The 17,605-nt window shown below is 38.9% G+C and overlaps 1 protein-coding gene across 4 annotated transcripts in view; it reads right to left on the bottom strand.

Annotated features, from left to right (window-relative positions):
- Positions 1-17,605, bottom strand: part of sema3aa (sema domain, immunoglobulin domain (Ig), short basic domain, secreted, (semaphorin) 3Aa) — a 132,318-nt gene that overhangs the window by 39,032 nt on the left and 75,681 nt on the right. The window contains exon 1 of one of the 4 annotated variants that reach the window (XM_073869137.1): positions 14,081-15,467. The exons of the other annotated variants lie outside the window; for them this stretch is intronic. Coding sequence (XP_073725238.1) covers positions 14,081-14,192 — 112 coding nt within the window. The 5' untranslated portion in view covers positions 14,193-15,467. Of the gene's footprint in view, positions 1-14,080; positions 15,468-17,605 lie in introns of those variants that run through there. 4 annotated transcript variants of the gene reach the window in all.

The raw sequence follows: 17,605 nt of genomic DNA, 5'->3' as shown, positions 1-17,605 counted from the left end.
GTCTTCATCCATCAAACTCATTCAAGTCCTTTTTTGTGCATCGTCTGTGCCAAATATTCCTATTCTCAGTCTCTTTTACTTTTAACTTGTCTGTCAGTAGCTAAATTACCGCTGCTAGGTGCAAGTTCTCCAACCCTCATTCTTCTGCCATTCTGGCTCAAGATCTGACAGACGTGTCTGGCAGTTTCACTATTCTCCATCTGAAAGTGAGCGACTGGTGCTTGAACTCTAAAGACAAGGCATTTTTTCTCAAATTGCTGCCTTGGCAAGGCCGCCACAAAAGGTAGCCTTCATATGGTCCGTGATCACACAAACACACACATGCACACTTTATCTGGGACTACATCTCCCTGGATAGCAGCTTAAAGCAAATGGAGTGTGAGTGTTGAAGAAGCAGAAAGCTAAACAAAGCGCTTTCTCTCTTTTCCAAGGACAAAGTCTCTACAAGCAGTTCCAGTTTAATGCCATTGAAATGAAGCAGTTTAGTTGTTTTATCCAAAGCGACTTACAGTCGGGAATCAAACCCATGACCCCATGAGCGCCACTACACAAGCTACTATGTAGGTGGGAGCGAGCAGGCATAATATGCATGTGCATGTGCTACCTCTGTGTTTTAGCTCTGCCCCGGGCTACTCAACATCCCAGGAGAGCCGGAGAAGTGAGGAAAGAAGGAATAAAAACTGAAAAGAGTCCTGCAGATGGTTTTGGGCGCTACCTATTTATTTAAGCCAGAACAATGGCGTGCTTCAACACACACGTCGTCTACACTGACACGGTTTTGGCAAAAGTTCTCCTTTTCTCGTTCTCTCAATGAACGAAGTGTGTGGCTCGGTCTTGACGGTTTTGCGCTTGAGAGAACTTCGATTTCAGAAACAGAAATTTGCTTACCACACTGTTTTGCATGTTGCTTTAGGCTTTGGGATATGAATACGCTTTAGTTTTGCTTCATTTTAACTTTCGGGTTTTGGTAAGTTGCCCTGGTAACCAAGTTGGATGTCAGCGTATGAGAGCTGGGTCTGGTGCGAGATTGACAGGGGTCGACACCCGTGGGGGTTGTCTGATTCCCAGTGACACCAACAGGAAACAATCACTGTGTCAAATACCGTGTGTTGTAACAAAAAAGACGTCTCTGGATGAATGAATGAATGATTTATGCTCCCAACCGGCTCGAACCGAACTTCATTTACATTATATTTGGGTGATTCTCACGAAACCATTGAAACACCATGGCACTAATGATTTTAGCTTTAAAATGTGTAATGTAGTAACATTAAAAAGCATCAGAATTAACACAATACTGTGTTCTACCTTGCACAATGTGTGATTTCAACATAAGAATTTATAATTGGAAATTTTATCTCATTTTCTGCTGAAATTCTCATTACCGCAATGTGTCCGGCTGTGTTTGAAAATGCGTTATGTTGTAATTTAATCAAATTAACACAAAAATATTAAGAAAAAAAAAGAAATGGATGTTTTGCTAGACTACTTTAGATGACAGAAAAAATATTTACTGAATATTCATGTATAATAATAATGAAGAAAAGTAGGAAAATGATGTGTCCATGCCTGATGTTCTCATCCTCCGCAACACTTTTTGAGAACAGTTTAAGCACACATACAGAATTTTAATAAAGTTTGATTTTGAGTGACCAAGCACATGGACCAGTTACTTCAAGATGGCTACCAGGTAAGATCATTTTTTTACAGTTAATTTGAAATATTGTCTTGTCAGAATGCTTACACAACATTTTGATTATCATTACCGCAACAGATGCTTATTAAATGTTAATTTAATTAATAGAAGCATAATACTTTGATTTTAAATGCATGTGCAGAATCTCCCAATTATGTTCTTTCAGGTTTGTCATGTCATTTTGAAAATATGTCAGTGTTGATGTTTTCTGACTGTTGCGGTAATGAGATTTTTTAGGACTAATTTTTTAAATTATGTTACAAAAAGTGTTAAATGATAAGTTAAAGTTTTTTTAATTAATGTTCCCATTTACTCCAGACTTTGTTTTTCAATGTCTGGTGGGAAAAAAAGTTAATTTAAGCAATTTTTACATTTTCATGCTTGACATTTTTAAAACCAAGTTTTCGTGAGAATCACCCATTTACATTTATCAAACGCGTTCAGCCAAAGTGACTTAAGTCACACATTTTATCAGTATGTGTGTTCCCTGTGAATGAAACCCAAGATTTTTGTGCTCATACCAACTGAGTTACCGGAAAACACTGCAACTTAAATTTGTGTTTACTAAACCATCAGATACCCAACTATTGATATCACTAATGCAATGCTATTAATCATTAAAAGATTGTGATCTGGATTTGACCCCCAAATGATCTTAATCCAGCATGTCGACGATTCAGGTAATTATATTTTTAAGGATAAAAGACGCAGTCTCGTCAGTTCTCTCGACAACATGCAATCACAGCAGCCGCGATGGCGTCTTGACGTCACATTTATTATTGCACAAGCCAGATGTGTTCGCTCCACTGGTACAGCGGATGCTTTCGCCGAGAAGTTAGACAGAAAGAAACAGAAACTAAAGAGAATAAGTGAAGCAGAGCAATGTGCAGGTACGTCTGACAAGAACCTTGACGTTGTTTTAGTACCAAAAGGAGGATCTTATTCCAGATCTTATCCCTTTCGAAAGGTTTTTAGCACAGGGGGAAACATTGGCTGCGTACAAATAACCACACTTTCTGTCTTTGCACTTGACCACTTGACTGCTTACATCACGTTTTCGTGTATTTGGCCCAAGTAGCTATTGGGCGTGAAGATTAAACATGCATGTAGATTTATTCACCCGCCAGCGAGAGCGTCAAAAAACAATGAAGCTCGAATGCATTCTCTGGAATCCTCTTAAGGGGAGGTTTCCGCCTTCCGATTGGTTGACGCCGAACGTTTCCACCTTGCGATTGGTTGCCGCTGAACTGCGTCATAGCTCATTACCATAAAGTAATGTCAATCCATGTGGCAGCAATTTGCACCAAATTTTTTTTTTACTTAGGCTACTTAAAATGCATATTTAAATTTTTTCTTTAAATAAAATTAATACATAATCAAAACAAGCAAAAAAATCTGCCAATGGGGTAAGCAAAAAAATCTTGAACACTTTTCTTAAACACTAAATTCAAGAAAAAAATGTAAGAAAAATTAGCTTACCCCATTGGCACGAAATTGCACAAAATCACTTAAATTTGATATGTTTGGTCTAAAAACTAGACTTATTTTCTTGGGTCGTTTTGCTCATCAAGAAAAAGCATCTTAATTTAAGAATTTTTAGATTTTTTTACTGAAAACAAGACAAAAATACTAAGATTTTTTTTTCTTGAAAATCTTTTTTTTTTTTGCAGTGTATGCAATGCATTAAAGGAATATTCCACTTTCATAAAAAAATCTGCTAATTTACTCCACAACCACAATTTCTTGTCTTGCACTAGCCATGTGAGGCGCCAGCGTGACCTTACATATTACATAATCACATTGAAAGGTCACGCATGGCATGTGCGAAACTCCGCTCCAGTGTTTACAAGTGGACCGTTCTGATGTTGTTGTATGTGGAATGAAACTAATTAATAGTGTTGTAGTTCTCGAGACCGGTCTCGGTCTCAAGACCGGTCTCAAGACCACTTTTTAAAGGTCTCGGTCTTGTCTTGGAATCGAACACATTTTTACTCGGTCTCGTCTCGGTCTCAGAAAAATAGGACTCGGAATTTTATTTCAAGACCGGTCAAGACCACAACTGATGGCGCACTGTAAAAAATTATTTTCAAGAAATTTTTTTAGTATTTTTGTCTTGTTTTCTGTAAAAATATCTAAAAATTCTTAAATTAAGATGCTTTTTCTTGATGAGCAAAACGACCCACGAAAGTAAGTCTAGTTTTTAGACCAAAATAAGTAATTTTATGCATAAAACAAGCAAAAATATCTGCCAAGGGGTTAAGCAATTTTTACTTTAATTTTTCTTGAATTTAGTGTTTAAGAAAAATGTTCAAGATTTTTTTGCTTACCCCATTGGCAGATTTTTTTGCTTGTTTTATGCACAAAATCACTTAAATTTGATATTTTTGGTCTAAAAACTAGACTTATTTTCTGGGGTCGTTTTGCTCATCAAGAAAAAGCATTTAATATTGCAAGTGTGCGTTTCACATATGTAATGCGTGACATTTCTACGTGATTACGTAAGGTTGTGTTGGCGCCTGACGCGGCTATAGCAAGACGAGAAGTTGTTGTTTAAAAGTACTTTCATACTTAAAATAACAATCGTTTTCGCTAGATAAGACCCTTATGCCTCGGAAACAGTAAACTGTTGAGGTCCACTAAAGTCCACTATATGGAGAAAAATCCTAAAAAGTTTTCCTCAAAAAAATGTCTTTGTTTTTGACATAACAAATGAGACATCTTGGATGACATGGGGGTGAGTAAATTATCGGGATTTTTTAAATGAAAGTGGAGTAATCCAATTTTCTTTGATGAATTTTGGAAAGACATTGCATTCATTTATGTTGTCTGTGGTGTTAAAACGATGTACATTCATTCTTTATTTGTGTGTGTTGCAACCCCACGTGTTGCTCTACATAAGATTGTGTGCGGCACAAAAACCCATCCGTCTCTTTTCGCAGACTGCAATGCAATATTTGCAGGCGACCGCATGAGATTCCAGTGTTGCCCTGATCCACAGAGAGAGGAGAGAGTATGTGGAACCATTTAATTACCCCTGAATCTGCTCGCGACATGACGGGTGAACCGCAGAGTCTGTTTAAAGCTGGCCCTCGGCCACAGCCTGTGAGGCCAGACGCAGCTTAAAGACACAATCCATTCAGCAGCGCTCCAGATGACACACACACAAACGCAGCTGACATACAGGCAGTGAGAGATAATGTCAGATAAAAATGTGAGCTTAAGCTTAACACAATTCATATATACAGTATGTGACCCTGAGGTCTCAATTTAATTATGAGATTAGGAGCATTAAAGTCTTTGACATGACCTTACTCAGTCAATATTAAAGATATCAAGGTTATATTTCACCGAATCAGACATCCCACCTCTCCGATAGCGGCTCCCTGATGATACAAATGATGAACAAGATCCCGAAAATCAATTATTTGAGAACATGCGAGCCATATAGGTCAGGTTCAAATCATTTTTTACTTTGAATTATTCTGTGTATGTTGCGTATATTTCTAAAGTTGATTAATTTGATATACTGTTGATTACCGCTGGTGACGCAACTTATGGATCCTCCGAAAGCTAGACCGTCTCATTTGAGTCTGTGACCTCAAAAGGACGAGTACCCACTTTCGAGGACGCATCCTTCGAAGGACCCAGTCTTCGAATGGGGACCCAGCTAAGGGTGTCAGTTTGCAGGGACTGACATAGTGAGCGACAAAACAAAGCAAGAAATTGACAGAGACCGAATCCTGATTGGTCAAGAAGATTTGGATTCGATTGTGTGGATCATCAATCAGTTTTCGCTGGGGGCGGGCTTACAATCAACCACGTTTTCTCTCTTCTGTTGAGTAAACTACTGTAGTGTAATTGGCAGTGTTAAAACATTAAAATATTACATTAATTAGTAAAGTATAACCGTGTTTAAAATGGTGTCATACATTTCAATAGTATAGCTGACTAGCTGTTAACTCTTTCCCCACCAGCGTTTTTTTTAAAAAAAAGTTGCCAGTCAGCTTCAGAATTTTTTATGATTTTTACAAAAGTGTAGTGCCTTCCAGAAATGTTTATTCGTTAAATATATGAACAAACAATATATTAAGTAAAAGAACAGAACCTCTGCTTAAAAAAATATATATTTGTTTTTGGTTTCAACAAAAAATACAACATTTTGAGCAAAACGTTAAAATAATTGCATTTTTGTAAATAACTTATGTGTATGTAACATCTGTTAGAAATCAGATTCAGAGCGGTGATCAAAACATACACAGAGTTTTTACTGTTTTTGGATCAGTTGATGCTTCAATGTTTTATAAGTTGGTTAAGAGCACCACCTAAATGATAACAGCTGAAATATGGATTGCCGTAAAAACTTGTCATTGGCAGAAAAGCCTTTTCTCTTAATTGACGAGATAACCTATTTTTGTACAAAATATTATAGTTGGTTGAGGGGTCAGTGCGCTTCAGTTCCTCCCTAGAATGAGTTTTTACAAGGTGGAATTTAAACTGGGTTTTTATTCACATATGGTTTGTGAGGATATCTATTTCTAAGGTTTCACTACAGTATTTGACTTGTCAGAGAAATCAGCCAAAGTCACCTTACGAATTCATCCAAATTGGTAAAACCCATTTTTAGTAAAGTTTCTTTGGAATAATATCTATTGTGTAAAGCACTGTACAAAAGACTCAAGAATTGAAATAAAAACAAATAACCAAACTTTGGAAATCAACCACCAGTACAGCAAACAAGCTCACACACATACACGAATAAACACTAACTTACACTGCAAAAAAAAACACTTTCTTACTTATTGTCCCTTTAAAACAAGACAAAAATACTAAGTAGTATTTACCCCCATCTAGTGGTGAAATTGTATTTCGCATTCAAACGAATAGTGCTCTCTAGCGCCTCGCTTTTCCAAATGCTTGTTGCAACTACAGTAGCCGTTATGTACTCACTGATCTCCTTGTCCGTTTCAGCTGGTTCATGTGTTCTGAATGAAAAAGCGTTGTGTAAACGTGTTGGTAGGCTAGTGCTTTTTGTCCCTCTCTGTTATTATAGTTTATCAATATGGCGGAACGACATGGAAGCCTCCTTGGACTTACCCGTTCAATGTAAGTAAAGGGAAGAAATTCTAAGCTTACAAAGAAAAGTCAGATCACTGGCAGAGGTCATTTGACATAGGGATGCACCGAATTTGACGCTTTTTGCTTTGATTTGATGCTTTTTGACATGGGTTTGGGTTTGGCCGAATCGTAGATTTTTTCCACCGAACCCTAGGCTTGCGCTACGCTGGTCGACGTCACGCAGCCATTGGTTACACACATCGGGTGCTGATGTGGAGATAAGCTTTTTTTTCGGTGAGTCTTAGGGGCGGTTCACATGTTGCGGACGGACCTGGGAAAAACGAGCGCGTTTTGAGTTTTTCCCACTTGTCATCCTTGCATAATGTTGCCTATCCTTTTTTTACAGTTAAAATCAAATAAAATCAAAAATATACTGTGGACGTTGTAGGGTTGTGCCGATAGACGATAGTATCGTGTATCGACGATCTTCAGACATATCGCCAATGGCAGGCTTTCATGGCGATAGGTCAAGACGATTGTTGGCGAATGGTTATTATTATTATTATTATCATCATCATAGTTTTATATTAACACCCACAATGCATGTTTTTCCTCACATGAGGGTTTGTGGGCTTCACTTTACGCGGAGAGCTTGTAAAGAGAGAATTCCTTCTTGCACGTACCTGCACTTAATGCGCGCGTCTTGGTCTCCTTCTACCACTAAATCCAGCGCGCCGCGTCATGAGCAGCTGCGCTTCTCTCTGTCTCACATGCACGCGCTCTCGCTCGCGTCTGTCCGAAGTCTAAACATAAACTAAAGTAGTAATCCTTATTTGTTCAGTTTAATGCGTTTCATGCGAGCTGCGGCAAACTTTACTTTTTGTTTAAAATATGACCCGCTGCATATTAGCGCCTCACTCTCGCGTACGTGCAGAAAGCTGCGCTCTGTCCGAAGTCAGATCACTAGGTATTAATCCTGTTTATGATAGCCTATGCATTTCAATGAGTTGTAGCAACACATCCCTCGTGTTTAATATGTGATTGTATTTAAAATATGATCGCGTTCCGCTGGACCGATGCGTTTAAAAAGGCACCTCATGAGAGCACCACTGCTTGACACGTGTAGTCTTCTGCAACAGCACTAAACCAATGCATTGAATTGTTTGTATGTGCGCGCGTGCGCAGATGCATGTTTTTGCAGTTATTAAGTAATCATGATAGGGTTTTAATGACGTGCTCGCATTAATGGCCTCAGGTTTAAAAATGTTGCGGTCATGACGGTCTTGCTGTTGTTCTATTTTTGTCCACCCATCAAGTGACTTGTTATAATGAGTAAAAAATTAACAAATAAAAAAATGAGTAAACTACTGCCCCGCCCCCCGATAATATCGTGTATCGCCGATCTCACAGGCTGACGATAGGACGATCTGAAAATAGGGCATATCGCCCAACACTAGGACGTTGATTACTTCATTAATGTTTTTTACTGTGTTAATGGAATAAGGATGCGAGTAGGATTCGGTATTCGGTTTCAGATTAAACCGAATCTTAAACAGTGGATTCGGTATTCTGCCGAACCCCAAAAAATCTGGATTCGGTGCATCCCTAATTTGACAAAAACAAGGACATATTTATGAATAAAGACATTGATTTTGATTAATAAAACACTTAAAACCCATTTACTGTCCCTTTAAGTACAAATATCTACAAATTCTTAAATCAGGATGCATTAGTCTAGTTCTAAACAAAAAATAAAATTTAATTGAATTAAATGCTTAAAACAAGCATAAAATCTGCCAATGGGATAAGAAAAAAAAATCTTGAATTTTTTTCTTAAATTAAGTGTTTACGATAAACGTACGTAAACTTATTGCAAGATATTTTTTACTTTTGTCTAAAAACTAGACTTATTTTCTTAGGTCATTTTGCTCATTAAGAAAAAGCAGAAATTTTAGATATTTGTACTTAAAAAAAGACAAAAATACTAAGAAAGTCGTTTTTTTTGCAGTGCACGAAGTCACATGAAATCCGACTCGTGAGGAAATGACTGTATGAGGACGCTATTGAAATTTAACAACAGGTGCACCACTTTCTGACACACTGGACCCAATATTCACTCGGTAATCTAATACAGGGGTTTTCAAACTGGGGGGCGGGGCCCAAAGGGGGGCCGCAAGATGGTGCCAGGGGGGCCCCAGTTTTATGACAGTTTATAAAATACATTAATTTATCATGAATTCTGTGTAATTAAACATAAAAAAATAAGGCTACTAACCAAAAGCACTATTTTTTGTATCATTTAATATGTATTTTAGTAAAATGTTGAGTTAAGAACAGTTTTTTGTCACAAATTTTCTTTGGGGGGCCACGAAGGAGTGCACCATACACAAGGGGGGCCGCACGCTGAAAAAGTTTGGGAACCACTGATCTAATACACAACACATGAAGGACAGGTGTAAATACACACTGCATCAAAATAATCAAACACATTGCTTATTAAAAACTTTAAGAAGAAGCTGAATGTATATGTTTATAAAGTGTACCGAGACTCATTAAAGCAGCGATAGAGCCGGACTAACCAAAGACTAAACACAACAGGACACAGTGATATGTAAAAAGGTCAATGAGAACGAACGAGAAAGTAAATCATTCATCCCACAGAAAGACTTCAGGTGACCTTCAAGTTTATAACAGACAGCCTATAAGCAAAAGAAAAGAGAACTAGGAAATTAAACGGAGAGATAACGTGAATGAGAGGAAGGACATTAGATGAAAACTTAGAACTGAATTAATGAAAAAAAAACAGTATTAATGCCACTTTTTATGTTTATCTTTTACAACAACTATTATATCTTTTATAGTATAGAATAAGCAAAAGAGAGATAGAGAGAGACTCAATATCTACTGCAGACTTTGTGAAGACTGTGAAGACAGAGAGACAAAAACCAACATCACTCTTAGCCTCTTTATAATCATTCCCATCCTCCTCAAATCCTGGCCTATCGCCAACTTGAACTTCACCCGTCAGCCAGCGACCAGCCCGCTATTATGGGATTCCTCCAGTCTGCGTCCAGTGCGGTCGGACGAGGAGTGTCTATTTCGGAAGATTCAGGCTGAATTCCGACGACTCGGAGTCTCTCTGCTTCCCAGCGTCGCCCATCCCAATCAATCCCAGAAAGCCATGGGATAGAGTAATGAAACGGGAAGCCTGGTAATTATGCTGTAGTGGGTAATTATCAGGTTGTTTCACAAGCACTTTAAAGTCCCCGATGCACCGTTTCACCAGCGGGTAACCCTGGGATTGCCTTTTACTTTTTTTTACAAAGGGTCCCCCATCCATCAGAGCCATGCGCCCGCACATTGCCACCTGCAGGTGGCACTGTCTTCATACTCACAGACCCCCTCCCTCCTAATCTGTCTCGGATGGTATTTATGACTTTTTGGGCACCACTAATCCTACAGTGTAAATTCACAACACAGGCAGTTTTTAATTTCGACTCGCCAGCATGCGAAGGCAAGTATCCTCCACACGCTGACAGACGAACGAGCCCGTTGATAGCCCTGACAAGAGCAATTTTCGCCGGCGGTAGTTTAAAGCGCGCAGAAGGCATAAAAAGACGGCAAGGTGGCATTATAATTACAGGGGATGGAGACGGAGAGGAAAATCTATCACTGTGCCATCGCTTAACAACTGTGCCCGGCTAAGATGGATCTTCTGCTTTGCCCGACCGGTCTCCCCGGAGGCGACATGGCACCGAGCGTCCCCGAATCTCCATGTGCAACTTGCGATCAATCTATATATGTGTGTGTAAATGATACCGTCCCCTCGGGTGAGCGCTCACTCCACGCTCGCGTCCCTGGAGAGCGTGTCTGCGCGTTTATTTGGCTTAATTACTATGCTGCATTCACAGGGGGAGTGAATGAATGACACTTCACTTAACGACTATCCTCTTCTGGCCAACTACTGCTGTCTGCCCACCGCCTTCATTAAACTCCCCCCCGCACTTTTCCTCCATCCTCTCTGGTTTTAACACTCAGACGCTGTGTGGGTGTGAACAGCGATCTGTCATAGCGCACAGCATCAAAAGAGCCATCAGACACCTGTGGACACGACTATCTCTCTCCATCACACACATACGCAGCTCCATCACCATGGCCAGGTGTCTAATTATCCAAGCCTGCCTCCATTCTCACACATACCGCCGGCCAAAAACACATCGACGCATTTTTTGTCTCACACATCACAATTTTATCCAATGGGAGATCTCATTGTGAACTAATGTAGGAGAGGGCTGATTTTGGTTTGAGGTACCTCATTAGACATTAATTGGGTAACAAAGTTTGCTCAGTAGTCATAACTAAATACTAAAACATTTAACAGCATGGCCAGCTAAAATTGTTTCCTTTGCACTATGACCAAATATAATTTAGGTCAAGTTTATTTCCATAAGTGCACTGTTTTAAATCAGCTTTACATAAAACATTTAGTACAAGAAAAAAACGAAAAAACTATAAGGCAATGAATTTAAGGCTTGGTTATGAAGGAAGCAGAAATACAGACTTCACCAAGTTTTTACTAAAAGTTTTTAACTGTACTGATATCTCAGAAGACAATATTTAGTGGCTTAAATAACAATGCAAGGTCTCTGTTTAAGTTTTCTAACATTTTTTTTAAAAGTTTGGTAAAGGCAGCTTTCAGAAACGACACATTCATAACAAATAAATTTCACATCAATAACGTTGTTCCTTCAATTTCAATTTCTTTCATTTTAATTCATAAAATTCCTACAAAGTATGTTGTCTCCCTAAAACTTTTTTGTCCTTTTTGGTCACATCCATAATACATTTGTGACCCTAAACCACAAAACCAGTCATAAAGGTCAATTTTAGAAATTAAGATTTATACATCATCACCTTTAATGCATTTGTTAGGATAGGAAAATATTTGGCTGAAATTCAACCATTTCAAAATCTGGAATCTAAGGGTGCAAAATAATTAAAATATCCAGAAAATCGCCTTTAAAGTTGTTTAAATGCAATCCTTAGCAACACATATTTTTATATGTTTACAAAATATGAAGAGTTTCGTTGCAAAACAAAATAACTCAGTTTTTCATAACTTAATTTTTCAGAAATCTCGTTTTTTGGTTGTGCATTCCAATTTATATCAATTCAACTGCAGTTGATTTGTTTTGATTTAAACCTTCATAACTTAAAAAATACAGCTAAGTAGCACCATAAAACAAAATCATAACATGATAACTTAATAATAAACATGTTTTGACAAAAACTGAGTTATCTCGTTTTGCAACGAAACTCTTCAAATTGAGATTTATGCATCATCTAAAAGTTAAATAAATAAACTTTCCTTTAATGCATTTGTTAGGATAGCAAAATATTTGTCAGAAATTCAACCATTTCAAAATCTGGAATCTAAGGGTGCAAAAAAGTCAAAATATTAAGAAAATCGCCTTTGAAGTTGTTTAAATGCAATCCTTAGCAACACATATTACTAATGATGAATATATTTTTTATATATTTACGATAGGAAATTTACAAAATATCTTCCTTGAACACAATCTTTACTTAATATCCCAATGATTTTAGCATTAAAGAAATCAAATTTTTTACCAATATGTATTGTTGGTTTTTGCTACAAATGTACCCATGCTTATAACTGGTTTTGTGGTGCGGGGTAACATTTATTTCCCTTATTAAAAAAAAAAAAAAAAAAAACAGGAGTATAGACTGATATGTTTCTGATGTCTGGACTCTGACATCTGACTTTCATCAGGGGTTTGGGAAAATGTAAACAGATGGTTCAATATATTGGTAATAAAAACATTTTCAGAGAAATTATATTTAAATTTTTGACTGAAAATGTCACATCCATAAAGTTGGAATTGCTTAAATATAAAGTTGTAGGTCATAAATTGAGTGTATGTCAAATTATTTTGGTACGACATACAAGACATAAATATGCAAAACTGAAGCATTTTGATTTTATAATAAACTTTATAATAAAAGGATTTTATCCAAATTGCATTTAAAGCAATGTTTAAAAATGTGTCTTTATAAATGCATGGCTTTATAGACTTCAGTTATTGTCACCCCATCGACTCAATGTTAAGCTTTCTCATTTGTATGTCGCTTTGCATAAAAGCATCTGCTGTATGAATAAATGTAAATGTAGATGCCATTAGTGAGCATGCCAGAGGCAACTGTGCCGAAACTCCAAAACACACTAATTTTGCCCAAATATGGGAGAATACACTTTACCTCCTTCCATACTTCCTTTGAAAATGCAATAACATCTGTTGATCAAATGAGACACGGCTATTACACAATACAAAAGACCTACAGGGTTCTGATAAAAGAGAGTCATAAAGTTCACAGGTGGCATAAGTTTGTGATGATGCAATGTGAGATTGTTTTCCCACAATGCTTTGGGCTATCTAAGCACAATAGCACTAACTCAAAGAGGCATGTGATGAGATACAGGTGGATCGGCATATTTTCTACATTAAAATTTTTAGGCTCTCTCTTTAAAGTTGAACACCAGATGCTAATGCTCAAAGATTGATTTCTTAAATAAAACGTCTCGGCACATCCTTCTCCGAACGCATTCTCAGACAAAAATAAATCTTTCATTTCACCCATCCTTCATCTATAAAAGAAATGCAAGGATGTTAAATGGCCCTGGAGGCCACACACCGACCATACAATCAACACAAACACCAGAAGCGCAGATTCGCTAACAGAACAGAAGGCTATATTTGCGAAATGAGGGAGTGAGAGCAAAAATGCCACCACGCAGAGATCCGTATACTTTTGGTCATGTTCCTGAACAAAGAACCACAATGAGCCCAAGCTTAAACGTTAAAAAAAGGAACAGCCCAAAATATGGCAAAAATTCATTTCCGCAAGAGATGAAAGCCCTCGGTTACAAAGAGGCTGCTATAGTCTCCGCTGTCTCCTTTAAAATAGTACAGAGAATAACATGTTTGATATTACCACCATTTACGCATAGCGGCCAGCATCACCCGAGCCTTCGCGTGCAATGTACTGTATCAAGTATTGGAAAATGCACTGTCAAGTATATACAGGTCAAGAAAGATGGGTAAAGGTGAACGAGTGCTTTTCACCCAAACAAAGGAATTAAACTCAATTTGGATGCATGAGAAATTAAACTTGTGCTTGAGGACTGAAGAAAGCCCAAAACCTATAGCACAGAGCTCTGGTACAGCCAACACACACTAAAAACACACGAAACATATGGAAACAATCTGTCATACGCAGGAGAGAAGCCAAATTAATTTTAAAACTCACCCTTATAAGACAGCTTCAGTCTGGGGACGTTGTCTTTGGGGTGCTGGGGTGCAACTCTTCCAGGTAACGCCACCCCACACATCAGCAGAAAAATCCAAACTAGGTAATCCATGGTGCTGGAGCGCTGGCCTCCAGCCCAGGGGGGCTTGCAGCCCACAACGCCCGGAGCACAGTGCTTCCCTCCGGGATGGCGGAGATCTTCGCAGTCCCTCCTTACTTCAAAAGATCCAGTGCCTGGAGCTTGTCCCCGAGGAGGCAATCCGAAATCAGATCCCAAGCCGGGCAGGAGACGGCGGTTCACATGGCTCCATGTGGGGGGCGTTTCAGTAGTCGTGGGGGTAAAGGTGTACTCCTCTGGGATGGGTTGGTGAGGTGGATGGCTGAGTGGGACTCTTTGAGTTTTTCGGAGAGGTAGAGTTGCAATCCGGCAATCACACACGCGCACTCTCACACACACTCTCACAGACTGCTTCTGGTTGTGTCCACAGCTCAGCCTGAATGAGAGCGAGAGAGAGAAGTACGCCGTCCACCGGAGCGCAGAAGGGGAGGGTTGGAGGAGGAGGAAGGGGGAGCAGCTAAAGGGGGAGGAGGTGAACGAAGGAGCGGAGCTGTGAGGTATGCTATCTATCTATCTATCCATCTATCCATCTATCCATCTATCTATCTATCTATCTATCTATCTATCTATCTATCTATCTATCTATCTATCTATCTGTAATGCATGTTTTGGTTATTCTCCAGCCATGGTCTTTATCTCCATGCTGTAACAAAGTCTCTGATAGACAGAGGTGTTAATGTGTGACGTTTCACCCCCGAGTGCTAAAGACAAAAGTACCCGGCAAACACCCGCTAAGTGCGTGAAGGTATTTCACAAGCTCGCAAAAGCGTGCTTAACCAGTCACCATACATCATCGGCTAGGTAAAAAAAATCCATGAATCTATCATTGCCGTACGTAAGTGTTTCCTGCCTTCACGAGCGGGTCCGTGGCAGTATCTCATCACCCTTACACACAAACATGCTCTTTAAGTGTATACACCAAATAGACTTGAAGGGATGATAGACAAGATCCAACACATCCACACCTTCTAAAGGAACATTTCGCCCCAAAAAAATGAAAAATCTGTCAGCGGTTACCCTCATGTCTTTCCGTGCCCTTATTCTTTGCTCCATGGACACAACAGGAGAAATTACGAAAACTAACTTTTTTCCACGAAATTCTTCGAAAACACACACAAGTGTTTTTACTGATTTGCGTGCCATAAGTCTTCAAAGGCCATACAACACTATTGTCTAGCCCCTTCCACACAGAAATTCCAGAAAATATACTGATAATGTGTCCCGGGATTCGACCTGGGATCGTTTGGTTTCTCCTGTTTTTTTAACTGAAGAAGTTTGGAACAACATAAGGGTGGGACAATGGCACAATTTTTATTTTTAAAAACATCCACCAATTGGTTGAAAGCAGCCTAAAACCCATCCATCCATCCAAGTCCGTATCCCAGGTAAGTTCAGTGGTTTGCCGAGCTTTTCCTGCTCCCGTCGCTCTCACAGCAGCGTGTAGGGGATTTGCCAGGCGCTGCGCTCTGACTAATGATGTCTTAATGAATTGCGACTTGCAGCGCGCTTAAACGAGATAGCTCATTGACAACTAGTTTCCAGACGGCTGTCAGTGGCAAAGTGGTAAATATAGCCTCCGAAACACGAGCTGCACTGCGGAGCAGCCACCTTGAAACATGGCAAATGGATCCTGTCAGTCAAAGAGACTCTGATGAATACAACATTTGTGTCGGGGATGTAAGCTTGTCAAGTGTATCACTGCGTGTTATCTCTTGTGCTGATGCAGCAGGTTTTTGGCACCTGTTGGATTGGCTGTGATGTGCAATATACTGTATGTATGCAATTTGTGTAAATGATTACCTGTGCATGACTTACGACTTGGCCTGTAGGTAAACGTTCATGCTGCGCTGACATGCATAGACACGCAGGACCGCAAACATGCGTGCACACATGTACACAAGCACGCTGGGCGCTTAAAGCCGTGCACCAACCTATCCACCCTTCTTACAGGGAGTTTACTCTGGTAAAGTCATGTCAGCATGTTAGGTACAGCGTACCTAATACAACAATGTACACTACCGTTTAATATTTATTGTTAATTATACTTTAACACACTTATTACTATAGGAATTATGTTGTTACTAAAAGCATACAAAATACATTAAAACTATGCTACTTTGCAGAATCATACTCTTGGCATTTTTTAACATTAGGTTTCTTAAGGTCTCGTCATTAAAAAAAACATTAAAGGATTTGCCATCAATTACTGGATGCTTTTTCTTCATTTATTGATTCATTTTATCCATTAAAAAAAAGATAATTACATGTTTTTAACTGTATGTACATACCAAAAGCATAGCAAATATGCACAATGCTTTACCTGCTCCAGATTACTCAAGGGACAGATTGTTTTTCGCATCACTCGCGTAAATAAAAAATGCTGTTTTCAATGACAATGCAAAAAAGAGAGATCACGTAAAAAAAAAGATCACATTAAAAATGTTCAACTTGTGCCGAAGACACGTTAAAGTCGAGTAATGCATGTTTGCGGCAAGCACGTTGCCCAATTCGCATAATTTGCATCACCATTTGCGATGTTCAAATCACGGCATTTGCGTCACTTTTTCGCATCACTTGCGCAAATGAAAAGAATGCCCTCCTCTATTTTCTCATACAGAAGATGTTAAACAAGGTATTCGCTAATTGTCATGCGAATTTCACACTCGCGCAGCAATTTTTCAACTTGCGCGGAAAACATGTCGCCCAATTTTGCATCATTTGAGTCACCTTACGGAAATTCGCTAATTGCATTGACTTTGTATGTTATCAACACAAATAATTAAATTCGCTTTAATTAAACACTAAAGTCCAATTTAATAGTTATCCGTAGCCTCTGCGTAGCCTGACGTGCACCTCGCCAAATTTTTAACAGTGTGTCAATTCTACGCGGACCGCAAGCGCTGTGATTGGTCCACTAGAACCCCTCTTGTCAGGTAAAAAAAACGTGTCATAGGTATTTCCGTTTGCGACGGTGAGAACAAAGATGGGCCAAGTTAAGGAGTGATTTAGCTACAAAAGTCGCTATTTATTTACTTCCATCACTGCTGGTTCTCTCAAAACATGCACAACAAGCTGCTATTTCTTCTTCGTTTGTGGGTTAAACTGACCAAGCTGCTTCTTCATTGATGGTCATGCTGCTATTGTGGTTACACACGAGGATACTACCTACTAGTGGTCTGCATGTGTGTTTGCACGTCGACGTGGACCACGAAGCAGAAGTATATATGAAAACCGACGCATATCCTACACTGTCGTGGCTACGCCGTAGGACATACACACAACTATAATGAGCCCTTAAGTTGTCAATATAACTAAGTACCTACATTGCGAAAAGTATAAAGTTTAATTAACTTTAAAAATGACTTTAATTGGTAATTTTTTCCATTTAATCCAACTTACTTAATCAA

The sequence above is a fragment of the Misgurnus anguillicaudatus genome, chromosome 1 (assembly GCF_027580225.2).
Source record: "Misgurnus anguillicaudatus chromosome 1, ASM2758022v2, whole genome shotgun sequence".
Classification (NCBI taxonomy): Eukaryota; Metazoa; Chordata; class Actinopteri; order Cypriniformes; family Cobitidae; genus Misgurnus; species Misgurnus anguillicaudatus.
This window is presented reverse-complemented; position numbering and strand designations above follow the sequence as displayed.